General features: G+C 51.7%; 1 protein-coding gene and 1 pseudogene across 4 annotated transcripts in view; one reads left to right on the top strand and one right to left on the bottom strand.

The window, feature by feature from the left end:
* Window positions 1-25,190, bottom strand: part of AXIN1 (axin 1) — a 58,299-nt gene that overhangs the window by 11,957 nt on the left and 21,152 nt on the right. For all 3 annotated transcript variants that reach the window (XM_082644416.1, XM_082644418.1, XM_082644417.1), the window contains exons 3-5: window positions 8,883-9,023; window positions 5,479-5,575; window positions 696-833 (exon numbers count right to left, since the gene is read on the bottom strand). In XM_082644416.1, the coding sequence (XP_082500542.1) occupies window positions 696-833; window positions 5,479-5,575; window positions 8,883-9,023 (376 nt within the window). The remainder of the gene's footprint in view (window positions 1-695; window positions 834-5,478; window positions 5,576-8,882; window positions 9,024-25,190) is intronic.
* Window positions 21,729-23,278, top strand: LOC309816650 (small integral membrane protein 15-like; annotated as a pseudogene). The gene has a single exon. The product of its transcript is annotated as a small integral membrane protein 15-like (transcript).

Here is a 25,190-nt window from a genome sequence, read left to right as displayed (position 1 = left end):
TTCAGGAAATGTCACATTTTTGAGTTTCAGGTATTGGGCAAAATATCGAGAAGAGAATAGATTTCTGCTCTAAGAGAAAAAGCAAAGGCCCGTGGGACCCAGCACTGAGGCCCACTAAGTCCAGGGGAACTGGGCACAGAGAGGGCATGTGAGGGGCACGCCTGTCACCAGCACCTCTGCACGGAGGCCCTGAATGTGTGGAAACGAGTCTAGTAGAATGACACGCCCAGGGCAACAAAAGCAAGGTATCTCTGGCAGTTATGGGCAGAAAAGTATTAAAGCAAATAAATTACAAATATTATGAAACTTCTTAGCCTCCAAAGTTCCATCAAACAAGGCTGCAGGTCAGAAAACAAGACAAAACAGAGCCTGTGTCCAGACCTAAAAGCCACTCTACACTCGGAAGTGACAAGTGGGAGCCTCCTGCCCCTCCTGCCCATGTGAGGGCATCTCAGCTCCGCGTGGCAGGGAGGGCACTGAGCAGGATGCAGGCCAGGCCTGGGTCTGGGAGCAGGTGTCATGGGAGAGCTGCCCATAAGCCCCCAAGTCGGGGCGGAGCATGATCCAGTGGGGCGGGGAGGTGCTGGGGGGCCCTGGTGGGAGCAGCTCAGGGCCTGAAGGCCCCCTAAACTCTACTGAGTGTGGTCACACACCTCGGAGACCCGGCGTGGCGCCCCGCCATGGGACCCACTCACCATCCGGACGCGCTTCAACCGCTCCTCCAGCTTCTCCTCAGCCTCCCGCGTCCGCTGCACAGCCTCCAGGCGGTGGATGAGCTCTGCGGCAAACTTCTGGGGCTCCACACGGACTTCCTTTGGCATTCGGTACGTGCGCTGCAAGGAGACGCCGCTGGTGAGCCGTGCGTGCAGTGTGGAGCTGCTCCGCGCCCGGGTGGCCCTGCCACGCCGCAGGTGAGGAGAGAACATGGGGCCTGCATTTTATCCAAATGCAGAGACCATTTCTCCCCCACCCAGAGCTGACCCCAGCAGTGAGAACGAGCAGACACCACCGCTTCCCGCCTCGCATGACCCTGGGTGGAGACACTGAGCAGGCCGGGAGCTGCGTCCCCGGGACAAAGGCCACCCCGGCGCCCTCAGCCCAGGGGCGCCTACCCCGAGAGCTTCTGGCCCGTCCCAGAGAAGCGCTTCTCGTGACTGCCCAGGCTGGGACCCAGGGCGGCTGGGGCCGTGGCAGAGGCGTGGCAGGAGAGCTACAGCTGCGAAGACCAGTGAGGACAGGACGAGCCCACGGGCCAGAAGGGCTGGCCGCTCCCTGCAGCGCCCGCCCTGCACACAAGGGGGCAGCAGTGCCCGGCACTCAGGTGTGCGTGGACCAGGCTCTGGGCTCTGATGTTGGGATGAGGGACACAAAACTTTGGGTACAGGAAAGAGTCAAGGGAGAGGTGGGATGACAGATGGCTCTTCCTTTCAGAGAACATAATTCCGCGATGCAGTTTACAACAATACACTGGATAGCTTTCTCTTCTGCGGGGGTGGGGAGTAGCTAGCTTTAATGTGAAATAATTCAAATCCAAAACAATTGCAAGAAGAGTACGAAGAACTCCTGTGCACCCTCACCTGGACCCCAGCCCACTGCCACCTGCCACACTTGCTGTCACTTTCTCCCCTAGACACAGACACGCACACACTTTCCTGAGCCAGCAGAGAACACTCTGCACGGGTGGTGCCTGCTAACTCCTATACACTTTAGAACGTATTTAACAAAAACCAAGGACGATCTTGTACCTAGCTACAGACCAATTATGAAAAAAAAATCCTGATACAATATTCTTATCTAATCACAGATCTTATTCCAATTTCACCAGCTGTCCCAATAAACGTCCTCTATAGCAAAACATGTTTTAAAAATCTAAGCCACTGAGGTCTAAGTGAGGGAGGGATGGGAGCGGCAGGAGTGCTGCATGAGGAGGCTGGTGAGGGGGAGGGGAGACCCAAGGGAGGGAGGGCCTGGAAGGGCCTGGCGACAGGGTGGCGCACAGGGGCCCTCTCTGACCTCTGGGTCGACAGTGGCTATGTAGAACCCTGGCGTCCAGACAGAAGCAGGCTAGGCGGGAAGCCGTGGGATAGGGGTGGGAGCCTGGGTGGAGCTGGTGCCCACACAGCCCTCCCACCAGGGGGCTCTGGACATGGTCTGGATCTGCACACCCATTCCTCATCTACAAGACAGGAGTGAGAACAGTTCCTGGTTCCTCAGAAATATGTAAAATTAGGGAAGAATGTCACATGAAGGGCTCAGAAACAAGCCACTGAGGCTGACACTGACCAGGACAGGCTCGAAGACGCCTGGACACAGGCCAATGCTTCAGAGGCGGAGAAGTTGGTGCCAAGGGCCAGGCAGTGCCCAACACCAGGCAGAGGTTTGTCCTGGAGCCAAGGAGGCCATGCCCAAGAAGGGCAGTCAGGGTGCCCAGCACTTCTAGAAGGTCCTGAGAGAAGGTGGGTGTGGATGATGAGCCCCAGACAACTGGGCGGTGGGACGGCCAAGAGGCCGGGCCCTGGAAGGAGTCCTCAAGAGCGGGCGTTGGGACATACCATAGGGACCTGAGGGCAGCCCGGCCCCACCAAGCCGGCTGGTCAGAGGCCAGAGGCAGGAGAGCCGGGGCAGGGAGCACTGAGCCAAGAGTGCTGTGACACCAGCACGACATCCAGATGGTGAGAGCGCACGGTTCTGACCGCACAAGAGCAGAAGGAAAAAGCTCTTGACGAGATCCAGCGAGTCCATTCTGGAAAACAGCCTCCAAGCTGTGCAGCTGTGACTCCGAAAATAGGAAAGCTGTCAGAAGTTACAATGATTATCAGATTCATGGAAGAACGGTAACCTCTCCAGCTTTGAAGAAATTAAAAAAAAAACACAAAGGAAAATATTTCAAGTAAATAAAAATGTGAAACTTCTGAGGAATTTAAAAGGCCAACAAAGAAGAGGCTCCTCCCTCAGCCTTAAGGATCTCAGGACCAGACACTTCACATGTGGAGGGCCACAGGCTCCCCCACACGCTGGCACCTCTCTCCCACGACACAGTCACCCACATGCGTCCCCTCCACTGGCCTCCCCAAACCCCCGTGCGTCTCGCAGCGAGGAGCCCTGAACGCAGTAGACCCCCCGAAAAATGGCAACTCCCAAAAAAGACGTGCAACGGCAACAAGAGCCCTAGCTCCCTGGACCCACCTCCGCCCACCACCCAGCGTCCGGTCCGACAATCAAACAAATGTGCACGGGCTCCCGGGGCACCAGCCACAGAAGACACGTCGCTGGCGAACAGAGGCGCGAAGCAGCGTTCTCTTCCCGTTGGTGGCGAAGGCGTCCACGTGAGTCGTGGTAGATGAGGCTGAAGTCTCTTCACCTTGAACCTCAAACCACATCACTGAACAAAACTCGGCTGCACCTTCTGCCCCGAGCACATGGCCTGGCTGAGCACAGCTGCCAACCAGCCCCCGACTAGCCCTCGCCCTGGCAGGGACTCCGCTCCCCGCGTGTAGACAGCCACACCCCAGGGAGGACTCCCCCGACTGCAGGCCACTCATGGTGTTTCTCCTCTCACCCCCAATTACCCGGCACGGCCGTTCTCTTGAATCTGGGCTCAAGGTGCAGGGCCAGGAAACACAGACCCTCAGGATGCAGGATTGCCCGCCAAGGGCCTTCTGGGACCCAAGGGCACCGCTGTTCTGATTCTGGAAGCTGCTCGGGCGGCACATGGGCTCTGGGCCACCCTGTCCTCTCCGCCCCTCTCAGTGCTGCACGCAGACAACCCGCCCCCGTGCTACTCCGGCTCTTTCTGTAGGTTTTGTCTAACACTTTGTTTAATTTTTCAAATTAAAAAATTTTTATTTTGGAAAAAATCTTAAACTTGCAGACAAGTTGCAAGAACAACACGAAGAACGTTTTTTCTGGATCTGACAGCAGACGGCGTGCTTCCTACACGCAGGGACTCTCCCACGTGAGCACCTCCAGCCCCGACCCGCCTCCCTGGGCTCACCCTGGAGGGTGCGGTGGCCTCAGCTGGGTCCACATGGGATTTTCATGACCCCGTGACCTATGAGAGTTAAAGAGCAGTTCTTGTGCAGGACGGCCCTCGGCTCAGGCTATGTCCTCGCAGGGGTAGCTCTGACGTCCTGTCGCGGACGCAGGAGCCCAGGCAGGTCCTTTCACAAAGCAGCTTTCTCCCCCGGGAGTATGTGGTCTGTGAGGGCACACTGGGGACGATGCTGACACCCTGCTCCTCAACGGGCTCGACCGCCCCGTCACGTCAGCATCCACGCACAGACCCCACCCCACGGTACTGACTGTGACCCCTTCCATGTCCCCTCGCACCCCTATTTTCTGGGACACAAGATGCTGGGCACCTCTTCTGTGCCCCTGCCCAGCCTGGTCCAAAGAGCAGAGAGGACACGTGTGGCCACGGCCTCGGCTCAGGCCCAGGCTGCTCCAGACACGAGCCAGCTCAGCGCTCCCCAGGAGGCTGCCCACAGGCAGGCACACGCATGCACACACCCATACATGTACACACACACGTGCACACACAGCCCTCATAGCGTCTTCCACTTGTCCCTAAGCATCGGTGCCTGGTTCAGGCGCATCTGTGCCAAGGGGTAGCTGGGAGGTGACAAAATGCCCTCTTCTCAACCATATCACTTTTCTTATTTGGACATTAAAGCATCTACAGAAAAGTAAAAAGACTCTAACCAAGGAATCCTGATGGAGGGCAGATGTGTGCAACAATCCTGAGACGCATCTGCTTTCCCTGCACAGAAACCGCCAGGAAGACACGAGTCACTGTGGGTGCACCAACGCGACGAGACCACATCTTCCCTGCAAGGTCTTTCCCACTCCAAGTCAACGCGTCCAAACGAGGACAGCTAATCCCTCCCATCATCAGCAAAGGAACTCTCTGCCCAGCCCCACCCTGCACTGGGCTCTCTGAGGGTCCCCAGTGCCCACGATCAGGAGGAGCACTATCACCTTGTTATTTTTATCCAAGAGGTGAAGTTGAGGCAGCTTTCAAGTCAGGATGCCCCACAGTTCAGCCACAGGCGGCCGATGCCTTGTTTCATCCCGAACAAAGCAGTGCTCATGGGTGCTCAGGACGGGGGCACTGCCACGCTGTCCCACAGAGCTGCTGGCCGCCAGTCTGGCCAGGCCTGGGCATCGAGCCAGTGACAGGCTCCGAGCGGTTCTCCCACCTCCAGGAGAAGCACCTCACTTAACACGATGGGAAAGGCTGTGAGGAGGGCAGTCCCTGCTCATCTGTACCGACTGTGCGGGCGCTGCCCCCTCCAGCCACAGGGCGAGAATGCCTGTGACCGTGTGCCGTGCCTGGACCTGAGCTGAGCTCCTAGGAAGCCAGGCCAGTGCCACAGCAGCCTGGTCAGAGTGGAGAGAACGGGTGGGCACGGGTCCAGGAGGGCAGGTGAGCCCCAAACTCGGAGACGGGGAGGGCGAGGGCTGTGCAGACGAACTTACAGGAATGTGAGGTAGAGGCACGCGCCCGTTGACCTGGACGCTCTCCTGCATCTCCCGGCGGTGCTGCTTGCGGATCCTGTAAGGTGGGACTCCATCCCTGTCCAGGAGAGAGAGACAGTCCAGCATGAGCACAAATAGAATGGCTCAACCAAATTCAGCTGAGCTGGCTTTATCTAGAGCAGGGCCAGCACAGCCTATTTTTCTGAGGTGTGATGGGCTAAGAATGACTTTTACATTTTTAAAGCAGAGGAGGAACATGGGACAGAGACTATTCGTGATCCTTTATGGAAAATGTGTGCTGACCCCTGCTTTACTGCCCAGGCAGGATATGGTGTGCCTACCTGGAAGGGGTGCTCTAAATGAACTGGAAACATTGGAGGGCTGCAAAATGGGTGGCCAAGACAATCTAGATACCGTTGAAAGAGATTTCCAAGGTTCCTATATTCTGCTTTCTTCCAAGGTAAATTGGTAATGCAGTGTAATCTCTCTGTCAAATGCTCAAATTAGTTTCCTTGATGTAAATTTTAGTTATAAACCCTTTTGAAGATTAAGATAAAAATAAAAATTAAATTACATACTGTTGAGACTTCCCTTGTGGTGCAGTGGATAAGACTCCACACTCCCAATGCAGGGGGTCTGGGTTTGATCCCTGGTCAGGGAACTAGTTTGCACATGCATGCCGCAACTAACAGTTCACATGCCACAACTAAGGAGACCATGTGCCGCAACTAAGGAGTCCTGGAGCTGCAATTAAGGAGTCCACCTGCTGCAACTAACACCTGGAGCAACCAAATACATAAATTTTTTTTAAATTACATACTGTCTTTAAAATAACGAAGCACTTATTCAAGATAAGTAGCAGCTCCAACACACAGCTCACTGCACACGTGCTGCCCCTTAAGAACTCGGCAGCTCTCTCCTGCCATTTGAAAGCTACTCCGGGGAGCACAGTGGCCAACAGGAGCCTTCTCTGGTCCCCGCTTCTGTCTCTGAAGGACTCTGCGGCGTGCTGCCACCTCCAACAGCTCGAAGAGATGGCCCTCCCAATCGTCTGCTACTGAAAGACTCTAGCCTCCCAGTTGTCCGGCAGGTGCAGTGAACATCTGTGCCAGCGATCCTAACCCCCTGCATCCTGCTCAAGCACTGCCCACAGGGTAAATACTGCCAGAGCAGTGCTGTTTTCACTGGACACCAGGATGTGAACACGCAGCCATGACAATTCTGATCTCACTGCATCGACTGCTGGAGCGCCTAGCGAAGGCGCCAAGCACACAGCACTCGGTGTGTCCTGGCCCCATCCCGGGCAGACACACAACCACAGCTCTGTGGCTTTGCGGGCAGGCAGGGCTGCACCCCAGGCTGGGTGGAAAGGGTGCACTTAGGTTCAGAGCAGGGCAGAGAGAGGCTGTGCTGTGCCCGGGTGTCTCTGGCTGTCAGGGTCCCAGGCGGTGCCACAGTGCAGATGGCTCAGCAGTCCAGCGGGGCCAGGCTGCTCCAGGGGACAGGCATCAGTGAAGAAGAGCGTCAAGTACATCTGAACGCCCTCACACGTCCCAGGGCTTGTTCAGGTGTCCCAAGCCACCAACTTGTCTGTCTCTCATGTACTCTGACAGGGCACCTAAAATCCATATGCTTCTGAGGATCAGGCACCATCCTCAGAATCTAAGCCCAAAGTCAATGGACTAGGAAGCACTTCACCAGGTGGAGGCGACCCTGAGTTGCCATCAGAAATAATTTAGATGAAACACACGATCCTATTTTCTGCCTCATATACATTCAAATATCTGCCACAATTTTACATTCCTAATTCTCGACTATGCCTACATTTCTGAGTCTCAGTGTAAACCAAGATGAAGAGAACATCAGGGAAAAACATATTTTAAAATTTTTAGATCTTCCCTTTAGCAAACACATGTCCTTTTCTTGGAGAGAATTAAGAGACTAATGGTCATTGCAGTAACTGAGTTCTGGGGAAGAGGAAAACAGATCTCGTGCTGTCAGCTGCTCCCGGGGGTCTGAAGGGCTGCAGTTCGTTGGAACCCTTTTATGTGATACTTTATATTCATTGAAGGTAGTGTTTGAAACCCCAGTAATTTCAAATAAGTTGTTAAAAACATGTCAGCATTTTATATTAAAGATTCAAGACAAAGGAGAAGGTAATGATGAATGAGAAGTGCCCCACAGAGGCTCAACCTGACGGGATGACGCCTCCACCGTGTGGTCACCAAAGGGGAAAAGAAAGGGTGCCAGACGCACACAGCACGGGGCTGCAGGAACCTGCTCAGAGACCCGTCCCGTCAGCGGCCTGACCCCCCATCCCGTCCAGCGGGATGCAGCGTGGAAAGCAGCACAAAGACACAGGCAGCACAAAGCACATACCGAGAAAACGGCCCACAGAGCAAGACCTCAACGTGGAAAGGCCTGCTCACGTACAAAGACGAGCTCGGCAGGCTTTTCCTCTTTATTTAAACCTATCTGACCTCTAGACCCTAGCTAGGGCGGGGGCAGAGTACCCATGACCCGCTGAGAGCAGCCAGGGCCACAACCCCACGTGCTCTCGTGGGGACAGGACACCTGCGGATGCGGCCACGGGCCCACACCTGCTGGCTTCACAGCCAAAGGCTGCCTCCCACCCTGGGCCTGGGCCTGGCCAGAACCTTCCCCTCGGTGGCGGTCAGATGGCAAACGGCATATGACTGAAAGCCGGGCGAGCCTGACACTCATGGGTGGTGGAGTCAGGGCCCCACGTGACCCAAGCAGGCAGACAAGCAACACCCTGATGTGACATGGGCATGTCTGACACAATCAAACTTCTGATGCACGCCTGGGTCCCCAAAGTCACCTGCTGAGCCAAAGAGAAAGGTATCAGAAACAAGCACTTTCCCCCAAGGGAGGGTTTTCCCTGGAGAGGACGATGAAGGAAGCTGTCACCATCAAGTGACACAGAGGCTCAATGTGGCTCCTGTGACCCCTGGTGGCCATCCCTAAGCTGTCGGGCACAGGGGGCCAGTACAGAACCACGCTGAGGGGACGACAAGCACTGCTGAGCAGGTGAGACGGCTTCCAGATTAAAGGAGCATGAGCGCAGAGCAGGATGGACTGGAGACGCCCTTGGGGATGGCCCGCCTTGGCCGCGCCTCCAACATGAATACCAGAGAGACCCAGAACCTGGGGCACCAGCCCAGGCAGCTCTGAGGCTTTCCCTCTTCCAAAGGTTCCAGCAGCCTCGGCCTGCTGGGAAGCAACTACAACAAACCTTGGCTCCAGTTTGCTTGAGGATTTCTAGTGACACTCCCTGCAATGCAGATGCACTGACACCCCACTGGTGAGGGTCCCAAAACAGCTTCTGGGGAGATGGGCCTGGCTGCCCCTTAGGGGCTGCTCTCCCAGGCAGGGGCACTTACACGCTGCTGTCGGTGAGGGACAGGCTGTCAGCATCGCTGGACAGGCTCTGCTGCTCACTGTCGTTGGCGCTGGTGGCTGGGGCGAGGGCATAGCCAGAGTTGACGTAGTAGGGGTTGACAGGCTCCCGCCAGGATCCATACCTGCCAACAAAGAAGCACGTTAGCAGCTGCCGGACAATGTCCTCGTGCATTAATCCACATTTTCAGAATCATCTGATATCCCAATATGTCAACTACAGACGCCAACGATTCAGAAGACGGAGCAGAAAGGGCTGGCGTCTCCACCCTGCCTCCCACCCCGCTGTCCTTCTCAGGGAGATGGGCATCTCCCACATCTCCCCTCCACATGAGGCAGACGTGTAAGTGAGCACACGGAGCGTCATCTGGGTTGGCATTTCCATGCACATAACTGGAAACGGGGCACGGCTGCTCTGCTCTCCCTGCTCCTACAGAGCGCTGCCCGCAGACTCGCTCATCAGCCGTAAAGCCACCCAACCCTGCGGGCACAGCCGCAGCACTGGTGCCACGGCCCCCTCAAGAGGGTCACGGAGTGGGCCAGGACTCCCGTGCACTGAGAACTGCCACAGGACGGATGAGGGGGATGGCGGGTGAAGGGACCTGTGGGTTTAACAGTGGCTGTCTCGCTGCCCCCCCTACCCCGGGCCACTTCCTCCCAGGAGCAGTCCAGCACTCCCTGGGTGGGACCCAACACCACTTGTCACGTGAATAGCCAGAAACTGACACCTGGGTTTAGTCTGCATTTCCCTGGTTGGTGGTCAGGCTGGAGGTTTGGGTGTCACTTAAATTCCCTCCTCTTTAAATTACCTGTTCATAGCTCTGTCCATTTTCTATTAGACTGTTTGTGAGTTTCTTAGTGATTTACAGATGCCTTTAAATATTCTTACTATTAACCTCTGGTTATATACGGGAAAAATATTTTCTCCCTAAATGTCACTTTTTAACATTGTTTATGTTGATCTTGATATTACAAAAGTTTTTTATTTCTGTGAAATCAGATTTACCAATCTTTCACTTTATAGACTTTTCTGTATCTTACATAGGCCAGCTTTCCTCATTCAAAGATTACAAATATATTCTTCTGTTTTTCCTCAAATGTTTCAATAGTTGTTTTTTTTTTATTTAGATCTCTACCTGAAATATGTGTGTGTAAAATCTACCTACTCCCTTGCATCAAAATGGGGAGCCAGCCGTTAGCATTAAGTACTGCACAATCCACCTTGTTCTGAATACTTTCACACCTAACTCCCCAAACACATGCATCGATTTCTGGAGTCTATCCTGCTCTGCTCATCCCACGATGGCCCTACCGGCCCTTCGCTGCTGCTCTCCACACTGCCTCCTCTTCCCAGAGCCTCCCTGGAAGCCACGCTGGTCAGTCCCCGCGGGTTGCGAGGGCTACGACGTGCTGGGGGCCCATCGAGCCCGTGCAAACGCCCCTGGCTCCAGCCTCGCTCTGGTCAGGGCGCTCGTGAACAGCAGCTGCGCTGACTCCAGGGACATGGTAGGAGTCACCTCGTCCCCTGGACTTGTGTCCTCGATGAGGGAGGGGAAGGGACCACAACGCTTCTAAGTTGACGGAGCCTCACGTGGACGCCCACCACCGGAAGAACAGAACCTCTGGAAGCCCTGGTTTGTGCTGTGCACACACTCAGGAAAAGGCACTTTAACGAGACGGCAGGACCAGGCACCTTTCCGTCCTGGACACCTGTCATGCAGCACACGTGGGCCAGGCCGGGCAGCGCAGCTGGAGAGGAGCGGCCCACCTCCCCAGGGGCCACAAGCACAAACAGTGCAGCCACGGCACCCCACCTGTTCTGCCACTGAGGCCACAGCAGTGGCTGGTGATGTGGCACACAACTCGCCCGCCAGCTCAGGATCAGGTGCTCATCATCCCCACACCGCAGAGGGACACTGCAGAGGGTCAGTCACCACGCACCAGGGTCCTTCTGACCCACCCAAGGCAGCCTGAGGGCATCCCTGGAGCCCACTAACATGTTCTGGCCAAATGAGGGCAGCGGCAGCACCATAGAGGCTTATGGGAAGGGATGGGGACACGTTCACAGACGGGGACCCGCACCTGGTCCTACGTTTACGCTGACACGGAGCAGACGTCTGCAACATCATGCTCTTTCTCAGGGACACTGCTATTCCTCTGGTTCTTTAAAAACAAAACCGCCAATACTGTCACCATTAACAGCCACTGTACTGGAACTCAGATCACAGGGAGCGCTAAGCTGCTCTTCAGTGTCCCCGTCACATCGTGGCCAGCACCCCGCACACCCACGAGGGCAGGACCAAGCCTGCGACGCCAACACACCAGGGCCGTCTGCTCCCTCCTCTGACAGGTCCCAGGCACGTCTTTCACGCGTATAGAAAAACCAGCTTTGAGGCGATAAGCAGGAAAAACATGGATCCTTTCCACAGCCTCCAGTACAGAGCAAACCCCACTATGTACACAGCTCCCAGTGCAGAACAAAGGGAAGCAAAGGGCTGTTGAGAGAGAACAGAACGGAGGGAGACCAGCGAGGTGCTGACCGTGGACAGGAAGGCTGGCTCTCAGGACAGAGGCACTGCAGGCTGCCGCGCGACAGAGGACGTTCTGGGAAATGTCACTCGGGGGACGCTGGGCTGCTCCCCACAAGACGGCCAGGAACCAGAACCCAGATGCGGCATCCAGGGAAACCTCCAAGCTCTCTGTAGTTTCCAGTCCTCAGAATAAAAGCCCGCCGGGGACCGTCCGGCCTCCCCGTCACCTGCTCTCTGGGGTTGCTGCTGGCAGGATTTTGCTTTCCATCCTTTCACACTCAACCCTCCTAGATCCTTTTACTTTTGTGTGTCCTTTGTAAGCTGCTAGCCCTTTCAAGTTCCAGTTTGACCATTTTTCCTTTTAATTGCTTCCTTTGGTCCTGTTGCATTCAGTGTGGTTACAGAGAGTGGATCCACCATCTCATTGTTTGCTTTCTGTTTGTCACAGCTGTTCTATCTTCTTTTGTTCTTTCTTGCCTTCTTTTCGAATATTTTTTATTTTCCATCTCCTCCCTCTAACAAAGTAAGCCTTTTACTATTCTTTCAGTGGTTCCTTTAGAGATTATAATAGGTACCCTTGATGCATCAAGGTCCAATTAATTGCATTTTACCTGTTCCCAGGCAACACATGGTCAGAATTAACTCCACTAGGGACAGTCCAGTGGCTAAGACTCCGAGCTTGCACTGCAGGGGGCACAGGTTTGATCCCTGGTCAGGGGACTAAGATCCCGCATGCCCCCCCAAAATAATTAACTCCACTCACCTCCCACACACACTCATGTGCTGTTGTTATCCTGGATTTTAGTTCAGTGTAATGTCTTAAATCCCACAAGACATCATCAGTATTACTTTATCCCGCCAGCAGTCACCCAGAGTCACCCACATACTTGCCCTTTCCTTCCTGTATTGGGTGTTTCCACCTAAGAGCATTTTCTTTCTGCCTGAAGAACACCCTTAAGTATGTCTGTCCTTTAGTAAAGGGGCTGCGGCTGACAACTTGGTGTTTGTTGGTCTGAAACTGTCTTAATTCCCCCTTTATTCCTAAAGGGTATTTTTACTGGGTTGGAATTTTGGTTGGTAATCATTTTCTGTTTCTAGGGAACTTTGTAAGCTTTTGGTGGGAATGTAAAATGGTACAGTCTCTGTGGAACACAGTGTGGCAGTTCCTAAAAATTAAAAGAGTCACCATATGATTCAGCAATTTCCCTTCTTTGCATATAGCCAAAGGAACTGAAAGCAGGGTCTTAAGAGACGTCTGTACACCCAGGCACTTTGAAATGTCACTCGTCATCATTGACCTCTCCACCTCCCGCAGCTCCTGGGAAGGTGAGGTGGTGCTGGCCCCACCCACCCACCCTGTTGCTGCCCCCCTGCCACACCCGCCCCAGGCAGGCTCTCCTCCAGGCCCAGCGCCTGAGGCCAGAGTGCCACATCAACCCACACCTGGGATGCACAGCGAACAGACACGCCACAGACCAAAAACAGCAGGCAGCGCAACCCTGACATGGAGGTTGAGCTCGGACCCCGTCCACTGTCCCAGGAGTGGCCTCTAGAGCTATTCCTATGTTCCAAGATGCAGGCCACAGCCACACACTGACTGTCGTGTCTTCAGCCACCTTCAACCTGGCTCCTAGTCTACCTCCTTCCCGAAGTGACATTCTCAAGAGCCTGGGCCAGTCGTTCCACAGAATGTCTCATGTGAGATCTGTGTCTAACATTTCTGGCAGAACGTCACAGAAGCGATGCTGTATCACCTCAAGGAAAACCATGGGACTTCCCTGGTGGTGCAGTGGTTAAGAATCTGCCTGCCAATGCAGGGGACACGGGTTCGATCCCTGATCCAGGAAGATCCCACATGCCGAGGAGCAACTAAGCCCTTGCGCCGCAACTACTGAAGCCTGTGTGCTTAGAGCTCGTGCTCCACAACGAGAAGCCACCGCAATGAGAAGCCTGCGCACTGCAACAAAGAGTAGCCCCCGCTCGCTGCAACTAGAGAACGCCCGTACACAGCAATGAAGACCCAACGCAGCCAAAAATAAAAATAAATAAAATAAAATAAATTTATAAGAAAAGAAAAAAAGAGAAACACCATGCTGGTTGGTCTCAATATTGGTGGCAAACCCAGTGCCTGCCAAGTGTTTCCACTCTAAATTTATTACTTTTCCTTTGTAATTAAGAGGTAATTTGTGGCAGAGATACTTTGAGATTATATACAAATCCTGTTCACACCCATCACTTGATCTGTATTTATCAGTTGGCGTCCTATGTACCCGAGTGGATTTTTATTTTATCCAGTGGATTATAATCCATTCCTTCCAGCTCTGCTCTTCCCAGAGCCCAGAGTCTGAGAACACTCCCCCACTCTCAGCCCCAGCCCTGACAGATTTCCACCAAGGAGGTATCCGTAAACCTCCTTACCTGGATCCCCAAGGCTTCCTCCTCTGCATTTTTTATCACATTGTCTTGTATTCTTGAGTGCCTGATTATTTTTCATTCAGTACCTGGTTATTCTGGATGGAAAGCCAGACACTGTGTGAAAATCTTTCTAAACTGGCCGCCTGGGATGATGCTTTCTTCCCCAGAGCGTATGCATTTTACCCTAGCCTGTGGCTGGGGCACTAGGAATCCAGCCACCTTAATCCACAGTCAGGAACTGAGAGAGTCCGGGCTGGGCTGCAGGCTCTCAGAGGGTGGGGGCGGAATCCCGACCCACGTGTAGGGCACCTTCCTCCCAGGCAGGCCCCAGCCCCCTGGAGCCCAAGGACCAGCCACACTTTCCAGACTGTCTCCCTGGGCTCCCTTCTCTGATGGGGCTGCCATTCCTTCCTGCTTGGTTAGCTCTCCAAAGGCGTCAATCTGATTAAAAAGAAAACCAGTTCCCAGCGTTTCTAGCTATTCTCAGCAGTTTGCCCTGAATTGTGTGGTTGCCCAATACTAGAAGTGTGATTCCTCCATTTATGGGAGACCTCCTACCCCCTGGAAATCCTCTGGATGAAAGAGGATTCCTAACTTGCACCACTCCCAGGAGGAATGTCGATCAGACCTCTCTGCTGGCCCCACCACCTGCAGCCCGGCCTGAGTGCTCATCCCACACAGCCCCGCAGAGCCCAGCGGGTGAGGCCTCATGGAATCACTTCGTCACCTTGGTCAGCAGAAGTCTTGTGATTTTTTACTCAGAAATTCAGGCACATACTGCATTATGCTTCACGTTATGCTCCTGCTTGTTCTGGCATAAAAGTAATGCCTTAAGTGGCTTACCAAGTCCGCTGAGCATTCCAGAAACACACTCAGGTTCCTGTCCTGCAGCAGCTTCACACGCTCAATTTGAGAAGCAACGCTTCTGGTTGCCACGGCGAGACAGTCCCTGTGCCGCTCGCCTTCACGTCTGGCTGGAGGAAACGCCGGAGACCAGATACTCCACTCCCTAACTCTCTCCTAAGCAAGGTGGGAGGTCTCTGAGGGGCCAAATAAGGTGCAGTTTGCTTTTTTTAATGTTGTAATTTGGCCACATACAAGTGCAGTCGCCTCAAGTACCTCCTAGAATTTTACTTGTGATTCTACTGGCCCCTAAAATCCCAAATCTGCCTGTGGGCCACTGGTCCTTGCTAGTCACTGGGCCTTGGCCCACACGGAGTTGCTAACTGTGGTGTGCGATGCCCATCTCTCCTCCAGCAGGTGGCAGCTTAGGAATGGCGCCTGGCACGCGATGCATTCACTTGCCGACGTGGGGACATGGCTCAGCTACAACCTGAGGTTAAGCAGGAAAGGCGCTTGCCTCTGTGCCAGGTGCCACTGGGAACACAGCCAACGAAACAGTGGCACAGGGCAGGGATGTGAACAATGATTAAGGTCATTTCAGACAAAGAAAATAAACAGAGACCAGAGGAAAGACGGAGCCTACGTGGCTTCCCCGACTGGTCAGACATGAGGCCCACTCAATAGTGGGCCTCAGCACAGCCCTGGGAGCCCTCCTGGCCCCCATTCCCGGCACCCTGCCACCCACTTCCTGACTCTGGATGCTGGAGTCGTTTCCGACCGTGGCAACCTCGTGTCTCAACCCACAATCCTTCTGCTCAGTGCCACACGTGCTGGAACTGGCAGGGCCCAACCCCCAGAAGTCACACCCATCTTCACCCAACACTTACTCCTCACTGAGCTCAAGCCTCACCATGTCCCAGGCCCGCATGTGGGGGGGCTGGCCTGGGCACTGTGGGGGGGTCTCTGCTCACACGGAGGTGTTGGGGACGCACCACTGCACACTGTTCACAGAGGCCTGCAGTGGGAGCTGTTGGGTGGGAGGTTTGCCACGTGGCCAGAATCACTACCCCAAAGGGACAGCAAGTCCACTCCTGAGAGCACTTCCTCCATCAAGACCTTTAACTATTAAAGGTCACACCTTCTGGATGAAACAAACCATCCCAAATGTGACCAGCATACCACCTGCTGAAACAGCATATCTATATATCCGTGCACACACTCGTGGTCCTCGGCATTAAGGAAAACGCGCTTTGCTCCTGCCCACGGGGAGGCAGGTGGTGGCGCGGCCACCTGGTCTTTAAGGCAAACGTGCACTGCTTCCTCGGCCCTGCACCCCTCGCCATGCTCACCCCGCTCCATCTCTGCACGTGCAGCCCCGCAGCACCTGGGAGCTCAAAACCCTCCGGGCCATGGAAACCCTCCGGGCCTGGCCACTTCAGGGTCTGAGGCCAGGAGGCCTAGAAGGGCAGACGTGTGATGGAGGGAGGGGACTGCCGCGCTGCCCAGGGTCCCCGCCCTGCCCATGCCACTCTCTTCCCTGAAGAGACCATCCACCGTGCACGCATCGGTTACCATGGGAACCGCAGCACAGGTCCTCAGTGAGCAGAGACCGAAGCCCACTCGTACCTTGGCCCTTCCTCCCGGGCAGGTCTAGGCCCTCCACCTGCCTCTCCCCAGCCCAAAGGCCACAGCTGCCACGTATCTTAATTCCTACACTGCAGTGTCTCCAATAGTGCTACGTAATTCATCCAGACTCCGCAGTTGTTTCCAGCTGAAGGGCTGGTCAGAAGACCCTGACTCTGGAAATAGGAATCCCGCCTTCCTCTGTTTAGGGGAGCAGAGGGAGCAGTGCTGCTTCCTTCTCTGGGGTCTCCATCAACTCTTCAAGGTGCAAGAAAATCCAGAAACCTCTTGTCTCAAGGTCTGGCCCACGCTCACCCCCTCACTCACAGACATGGCGTGAGGAGAGCTGCGGCTCGAGCTAGGCCCTGGTGAGCTCGCCCCGCCTGCCGGACCCACCTGCCCGTCGTCAGCAGGAACCGGCCCCACTCCGCCTTTGGCTGGCTCTGTGACCACACCTGGCTTCCACACCTGTAAACCGAGGAGAGCAGACCCAGAATGAGCCCCACAGGCCCACGCACATTGCTAAGCGGGAGCGGGCGGCCTCGTCCTATGAGCAGGAGGGCAGAGTCCTGCTGCCCTGGAAAAGCATCAGGAGAGGTGGGCTCTGGTTCCTGTTCTCTGTTTTTAAACCCACAGAAAATAGTATAGTTACGGAATTCATGGGCAGGAACCACAACGATGCTGAATGAGTGTAAGAGAACACAGCTGACCTCCCCCACACTGCTTCTGACAGAGGGCTTTTCTCTCTCTAAGCAAACGCGAGGATTTAACTTTCAGAATACGTAATTCATTTGTATATTCAAACATAAGAAAGGTTAAAGGTACACCCCTGTGAGCAGGAGGGTTTATCATCCCCATTTCAGAGGATGAGGGGAGCTGCCATCTGGTCTGCTCGGCCGGCCTGCAGGAACACGGACGCTGCGTCCCCTGTGCTCCTAAAACCCTGGGTCCCTGAAAGAAGGCACATGATGTCTTGCACACAATTACAGAGCGCGGTGTGAGGGCTTCCGACACGCGTCCACCCTGTGCGGCCGCCACCGTGACAGAGAGGATGAGTGCGTCCACCCCCCCAGTTTCCTTGTGCCCCTTCCGATCCCCTGTCCAGCCCCACCCCCACCCATCACTGTGTTCTCTAGAATCTCACACAGGAGCACACACCCCCTCTCGTTTGCTCCGGCTGGCACATGGATCCTGCAGTCCACCCACGTCGGCCCTCTCATGCCGGAGTGCTGCCTGAGGATTGGGGTGCTGCAGTGCGCCCTCCACCGCCCGGCAACCGCTCTCCTCTGGGGCTGCACGGCTCCACAGCGGGCCAAGGCCAGCGCCCACCCTTCACTGCACCAGCTCCAGCGGCAGGGAGTGCAGTCTATAGAATCACGTGGGGGGAGGGCACCCAGACCAGAGCTCTCTCCCCTCCACCCTCAGGGAGCCCAGCACTGAGGGAGGAGCTCCCACCCAGACCCCAATAGACATGCGGGGCTCGCCCGGCGTCCGACCCCACCCGTCAGAAGGAAGGCAGACAGGGCAGCTCCCGAACAAGGCCACTTGACCCCAAAGCTCATCTTCTCATATTACAGCGCCCTCGAAACCACAGAAAAACGACCAAGACAAAGGCACAGATGGCAAGGACACTTCATCATTTCACTTGTAAGTCCAACTTTTTTTTCCCACGCCACGTGGCTCACGGGATCTTAGTTCCCGGACCAGGGATCGAACCCGGGCCTTTGGCAGTGACAGCCAATGTCTTAACCACTGGAGCGCCAGGGCCCAATCTGCCCTCACCACCACTTACCAGCTACTAACCTTGCGCAGGTTCCTCCCCTGCAAAGTGGACCGACAAGGGTCGCCTCTTTGAAAGGAGTCCAAGCATCCTACAGAACAGTACAAACAAGGCGATGCCGAGGGCCAGACTATGCAGAAGGCCCTCAACTCAGACGGGTCCCCACGCTGTCCTGCACGGTGCCCCACACAAGGAACAGGACAAGGCTGTGTGGTAAAGGCTGCAGGTCACAGTCAAATCGCACAATTCCACCTAACTTCCTGTACAATGCTTAACAAAGCATATTCAAGGCTCTGAAGTCAGAAGAACATCATACTCAAGGGAGGCCAAGCACTCCTGACTTGAAAGATTCACAGAGAAGAAAGCTGGGGTGGGGGGGTCCACCTGTTATAATTTCCTCTTTGCCACAAATCTTTTATGTAGCTATGCCACGCAAACCAGTAACTCTTTATAATAACTGTTGAAAATTCACATTGTGGGTGAGGTGGATTATGGAGCCCATCTTCCCAGGGAAGATTACACATGTGTCGAGAAGACTCCGGAGGGATCCACATAGAACAGTGCTACCTGTGAGCAGTGGGGTATCAGATCGTTTTTCATTTATCTGTATTTTTCAATTTTCCTGCACCAAATGTATTTCTTATATAACTTTGATAATAACATGTCCCTGGAAGTTTATTGCTGCAGAGCAGTTGTTGGTATCTATGGAACAAGATATATGAAGACCACTTTGAAAATTATAAAGCGCTATACAGAAGACACATCTGGAACTTGCCAACGAGAGCTCAAACATGGTGACAACCAAACCAGAAACCCCGTTCCTCTCTGCTTAGTGTAAACACTGCAAATTTAAGTCAGCTTTTCTCTGCTCACAACCGGTTTCTCAAATGTCAGCAGAAATCTCTTCAGGACCTGGACTTACACAAATGTTTCACATCAGATTTTTAAGTTACATGGATTTGATGAAGAGGAAGTTTATGTGGTAGTGTTTAAAAAGTGGAACAAAAAATGTTTCACAGGGGCTTCCCTGGTGGCACAGTGGTTGAGAGCCCGCCTGCCGATGCAGGGGACACGGGTTCGTGTCCTGGTCCGGGAAGATCCCACATGCCGCAGAGCGGCTAGGCCCGTGAGCCATGGCCACTGAGCCTGCGCGTCCGGAGCCTGTGCTCCGCAACGGGAGAGGCCACAACAGCGAGAGGCCCGCGTACCGCAAAAAAAAAAAAAAAAAATGTTTCACAGAATCTGCCACCATGATTTTTAATAAATCATTCTCGTTTCAATGATGGGGGTCAGCCTGCATCCAGCACTACCCTCACCTGGAGACTTCAGCCCCTCCCTCCAGCTTTGACCACTCAAAAACAAGCTCCAAGGAACTTACCAGGTCCAAAGAAGTGCCAACCACGCTTCACACACTCACAGTCACAATAAACATTCAGAAGTGGCAACTCCCAACAAATTGAAGGCAATTCAGAGTAATTTACAGAGATGCTATCTATGCCTGCCCCCTGAGGTCTTTCAAACTGAGCCAGAGACTCTAGACATGGGTCCTTGCTGATTTCAAAGCAGCAGATCCCATGGCAGACCCATCACCTCTTTAACACAGGTCTGAATCAGTCGTCAGTCAATAACCTGAGTCAGTCAATAACCTGAAGCGAGGCGGGAGGCTGAGGGCTGCAAACCCGAGATCCCACAGAATTCTGCTAAGGAGACAAGTTCTTGGGGCTGAAGCTACAAGACCAAATCGGTGACTTTCAAAACGTGGCTTATTAAAAATTTAAAAACATTCACTTATGAATCTAGTAGCCAAAGTCAAAACTCTGTTCATATAACAGTATGATTTGTTCCCTTGAAGTAATTCAGAAATCAGAAACTCCAAGCCTCGGGTCACCCTTTTCACCTTGTAACATCACCACGTAATCCTCAACCCTTCTCTAAGCTAACAGGACACCCGTGTCTGCTTTCCTTGACGCAGCACACAGAAGTCTGTCCAGAAAGTGAAAACCTGAGGGAGAAACACAGATCCTTCGGGTACTTTGCTTTTATAAGAGTTATTTGATTTTTCTGCTTATGAAGCTTTCTTTCACAATGTTTCAAAAGGATTTTCTTTTTAAAGGATGTTCACTGTATCCAAATGAACTTACCCTGACCACCTTATGAGAAAGCCCAACTAGGTAAGATACCTCCACTGTTTCCGTATGTATATAGAGTGGACCCTGTGAAAACAAAAGGCCTGGGCTGCTCTTATTTGCCAGTCTTTGTTCACCATGGAATGTTTATCTTCATATTATCTCCAGCACAACTGCAGGCGGCACCACAAAACTTTACATTCCAAAGCGAACCGAATTTCAAAGAACCAAGGGGCAAGTCTGACATTCCTTCAATGCTAGGATGTGCAAAAGCATTCTCTGTCACTGGCCTAACCCGGGCTCAGGCTGCCACCTCAGGGCACAGTGCCAGGCCTCATCAGGCCCCTTCAACACTGCAGTTTCCACGCCTGTGGCCCTCGGAGGCTGCCTTGAGGGTGGAGCACAGCCACATGGCTGGGAACCCGAGACCAGCAGAGGACGGGAACCCCCAGTGGGGGCGGGAGGGCTCCAGCACAGGTACACCTGCGAGCCTGTTTTCCACCCCCAGCAACAGTGCTGGCGACGTGGGCTCAAAAGTGGGCCTGCTGCAGAGCGAACGCTGAGCACAGCACCTCACGCTATGGCAGGTGCATGTGTCCTGTGCACACACGGTATATGCGGGGCTGAACCCGTCTGGCATTTGTGCTGGGTAACGCTCTATCCACCAGAGCCCTGAGTCTGTTTCTCACTCAGGCCAGTTCGTTACGTTCACACTCTTCCCCAACAGTGAACCTGGCCACTAATCCACCCAGCCACCTTTGTCACATGGGGAACAGGGCAACAACACTCAGATGGATAAAAGCAATACAAATCCAAACAAAAGAAAACTCTAAATTTGTTTACAGTGATTAGTAAATTCATTTTACACCTGAAAAACGAATACATATGCAATAGGTCTAGAGTTTATACTCAATGTATACCACATTCTGTGTGATGGACCTAATTTTTTAGGTCACGTCCATTTCTCAAAAGAAAATTCCTACTTTAAAATGTATTAAGCATTAAAAATATAAGAATATGTTCATATTAATTTCTATATGTTTACAAAGATGCTTTGGAAGGACACACAATTATTCAGATTATTTACCTTTAGACAGTATTGAGAGGGTGAATGGGGTGGATGTCTGGACCTTGAAGAACGTTTGAGTTGTATAACCCATGGAGCATTTACTCTGATTTCCACTGATTTCCGCAAGGCAGGACAGCCTCTCTGCCAGAGGCAGCTTAAGGTAGGTCCAGAGAAACAGGGATGCCTATCAGGACTCGTCTCTTCACAGATTTTTCTGACTTTTAAAGCCACACAACAGAACTACCTAATATAAGCGTTCATCTAAATCAAGCTCTAAGTAAACAGCTGATGTAAAAAATAAAGTGAGCCTTGGATTTTGGTGTGCAAGGTGGACTTGCTTGCTGCACACCTTCACCACCTGCAAGGACAATTAGAAAAACAGAGAGTTGGGAGTGGGGGTCTGAGCCCACCGTCCCAGGCGCGATGTAGGGGAGGCTGGTGGCAGCCACTGCCGCAGTTTTGCCCCCGTGCCCAGTGGAGGCAGCCACCGCGCCAACCGCCCAAGTATATAGAATTTAAGCATTCTCTCAGAAGTGTATGGTAGAGCTAAAGAAGACAACCAGCCAAGGGTCATCTGAAATTGTGATTGGCTAATAATCCCAGGACAAAATTAGAGATCACTACTCAAGCATAAGGCCTCTACAAAGATGTTTGATATAAAGGCTTGGGCTGAGTATGTTGTGGAATGGGCTGCAAAGGACCCATATGGCTTCCTTACAACAGTTATTTTGGCCCTAACTCCATTGTTTCTAGCAAGTGCTGTACTGTCTTAGAAATTGGCCAAGATGATTGAGGCCAGGGAAAAGGAGCAAAAGAAGAAACAAAAACGTCAAGAAGATACTGCAAAAGCTAAAGGACTAAAAGATGATTGAAAGAATGAACAGGCTCTGCAACCAGAGGAAAATTGTCTGGAAAATTATGCAGCTTTGCAAGGACCCATTAACGTTGCTTTTCAGATCTTATGATAGTATTACTTAGTAAACTAAGTCTGAGCATATGGAAGAATCATGTTAGTTCTCACCTGTACTGTAGCAACTTTCAGGCTTCGGTGTAGAAGTCTGTTGACAGTTACTGTAAATTGGCATTTATTATGCTACAAATTCTTTATAACTGACTTAGTCATTTGCCTTTTTGCAGCATATGTACTGAAATGAAAACATCCTGTGGAGAAAAATGGCTTTAGATTATGGACTCTATTCAAATAATGGCTTAAAATGGGGTCTTGTTCTGGACAAAGGAGATTAAGAATATAAAAATCAGAATTGTCCGGAGGTGAAAAGTGTGCTTTGGCTTAAAAGAGATACAGTGTATTAATCACATCTTTTCTCATTATTACTTATTTCTTGGAATAGAATCATTTCTGGCTTCCTCAAAGCAAAATAATGTTATTCAATGACTACTTCTATTTTCTGTATTTTTCTCATTTTAGCTTTTGAGATACTGGTAATTACCAGACATTCTGCATTTTTTAAAATCTAATTTTATAAAGAATTCTCTTATTATCTTGACTATGTAGAATACCACTTACTAGATATAACAATTTTTGTACATATGAACACTGCCATTTTCTTAGCGATGACTTGAATAACACTATGATTTAAAGCTTGGAGTAAAACTGCCAAGCCTTGTAGTACCGTGGAACCAGTTAATTCTCACTTGTGCTAAGTAGAAATGTGAAGTACTTAAAATGTCTTATCAAATAATTTGCTGATTATATAATACCACTTTTGTTTTCTATTCCATTCTTTTAATTCATGTGGTAGTGATGTCCTTTACTTTTTTTTCTTTTTTTTTTTTTTTTTTTTTTGCGGTACGCGGGCCTCTCACTGTTGCGGCCTCTCCCGTTGCGGAGCACAGGCTCCGGACGCGCAGGCTCAGCAGCCATGGCTCACGGGCCCAGCCGCTCCGCGGCATGTGGGATCTTCCTGGACCGGGGCACAAACCCATGTCCCCTGCATCGGCAGGTGGACTCTCAACCACTGCGCCACCAGGGAAGCCCTGTCCTTTACTTTTTTGATCAAACAGGTTCATGGTGAAAATTAAAATTCCAAATTTCTTTTAAGGAACTTTTAAAGAGTAACAGTTAAGTCATAATTCATAAATGGTAAAGAAAGGCTTAACAGTTGGAAAATTTTTGTTTATCATAGTATTAATTGGGTGAAAAAGGTGTAAATTATGTCAAAATGAGAACGTGTTATAATTAGAAATAAAGGGCTGAAGGATATCTCCTTCAGTTAAGTAGTGTAACTGGAACTTTTTACTCTTTAACATGTCTTTTATAAATGCATGGTTAATCATTTTATTTGTTGTCAGTAATTAATAGCTCATTAACATTTTCCTCACCTCCAATAATGAATCTTAAATGACAAAAAAAAATTGTCTAAAAGCTTTAACTTAAAAATGAAACTAGAGGGCTTCTCTGGTGGCGCAGTGGTTGACAGTCCGCCTGCCGATGCAGGGGACACGGGTTCGTGCCCCGGTCCGGGAAGATCCCACATGCCGCGGAGCGGCTGGGCCCGTGAGCCATGGCCGCTGAGCCTGCGCGTCCGGAGCCTGTGCTCCGCAACGGGAGAGGCCACAACAGTGAGAGGCCCACGTACCGCAAAAAGAACAAACAAAAAACAACAACAACAACAAAAAATGAAACTAGATATTGAAATAAATTTGATACTTTTTTATATAAAAAAATGTTTTCATCTGTTTTAAGGCACAAGATAGCTACCAAGGAAATGCGATCTCTTAAGGGGCCAAAGCATGAGAGAAAAAAGGAAAACAGACAGGCAAGTCAAACATACGGTCCCACTTTTCTCCTTGAGGTTCTCAAGCAATGACTTCCAAGCTGAGAATGTGAAAACTTCCAGAATTCTTAAGTGGGTATTCCAAGTGCACCAAAGATGTGGGCCCTGGTGAAGACCCCAGGCCTTCAGTCGGGACCCCAATGGGCTATATCCTAGAAGAAGGGATGAACCTGAAATAGACCAGCCTGCCCAAAGACTGAAGTCTTGTGTTCAAATCAGATTGGTTCCTGGCTGGAGTAAAGTGACAGGTCCCCACACTAAAGGCCAGTCAGAAGCAAAAGTAAGACCTCATTGGAGAAAATTACGATCAGGAACTTCAAACGATCCCTGAATTTTTCATATACAATGTCTGGTGTTCAATAAAAACTGCCCAGCATACTAGGAGACGGGACCAACTGACTCAAGAACAAGAGAAAAACAAGACAACAGAAACAGAACCACAAAACACCCCAATTTAAAAATTATAGGACATTAAAATATATGTGATTAATGTATTCAGTAAGTTAAAAGACAAGCTGGAGAGTTTGAGCAGGGGACTGAATATTAAAAAAAAATCAAATGAACACTAAAACTGAAAAATATAACAAATGAAGTTAAGAACTCCACAGACAGACATAACAGTAGACTACACACAACTGAAGAGAAATTAGTGAATGGTACATAAGTCTGGAAAATATACATACTGAAGCATGGTAAGGACAGAAACTACTGAGAAGACTTAAAAAGAAGAAAGGTCTGACACATGAGTAACTGGAATCCCAGAAGGAGAGGAGAAAGAGAGAATACAGCAGAAGCAATATCTGAAGAGCTAATAACTGAGAACTTCCCAAAATTCACAAAAATCATCAAGCCAGAGATTCAAAAAGTACTTCAAACCCCAAGCCAGGTAAACAGACATGATAGTAAAACTTCAGTAGTTTTACCAAAGACACAGAAGAAAATCTTAATGGTGGCACCAAAACATGACAAATTACCTTGGATGGTGCAGCTGTAGGACTAAGAACCCACATGCCGCGGACAACTAAGCCCACACCACAATACTGAGCCCACATGCCGCAACGAAAGATCCTGCACGCCTCAACAAAGATCCTGCGTGCTGCAACCAAG

Source organism: Mesoplodon mirus, assembly GCF_964341445.2.
Source record: "Mesoplodon mirus genome assembly, chromosome: 15".
Classification (NCBI taxonomy): domain Eukaryota; kingdom Metazoa; phylum Chordata; class Mammalia; order Artiodactyla; family Ziphiidae; genus Mesoplodon; species Mesoplodon mirus.
Note: the sequence above shows the minus strand (reverse complement) of the source record. Positions and strands in the feature narration are given on the sequence as shown.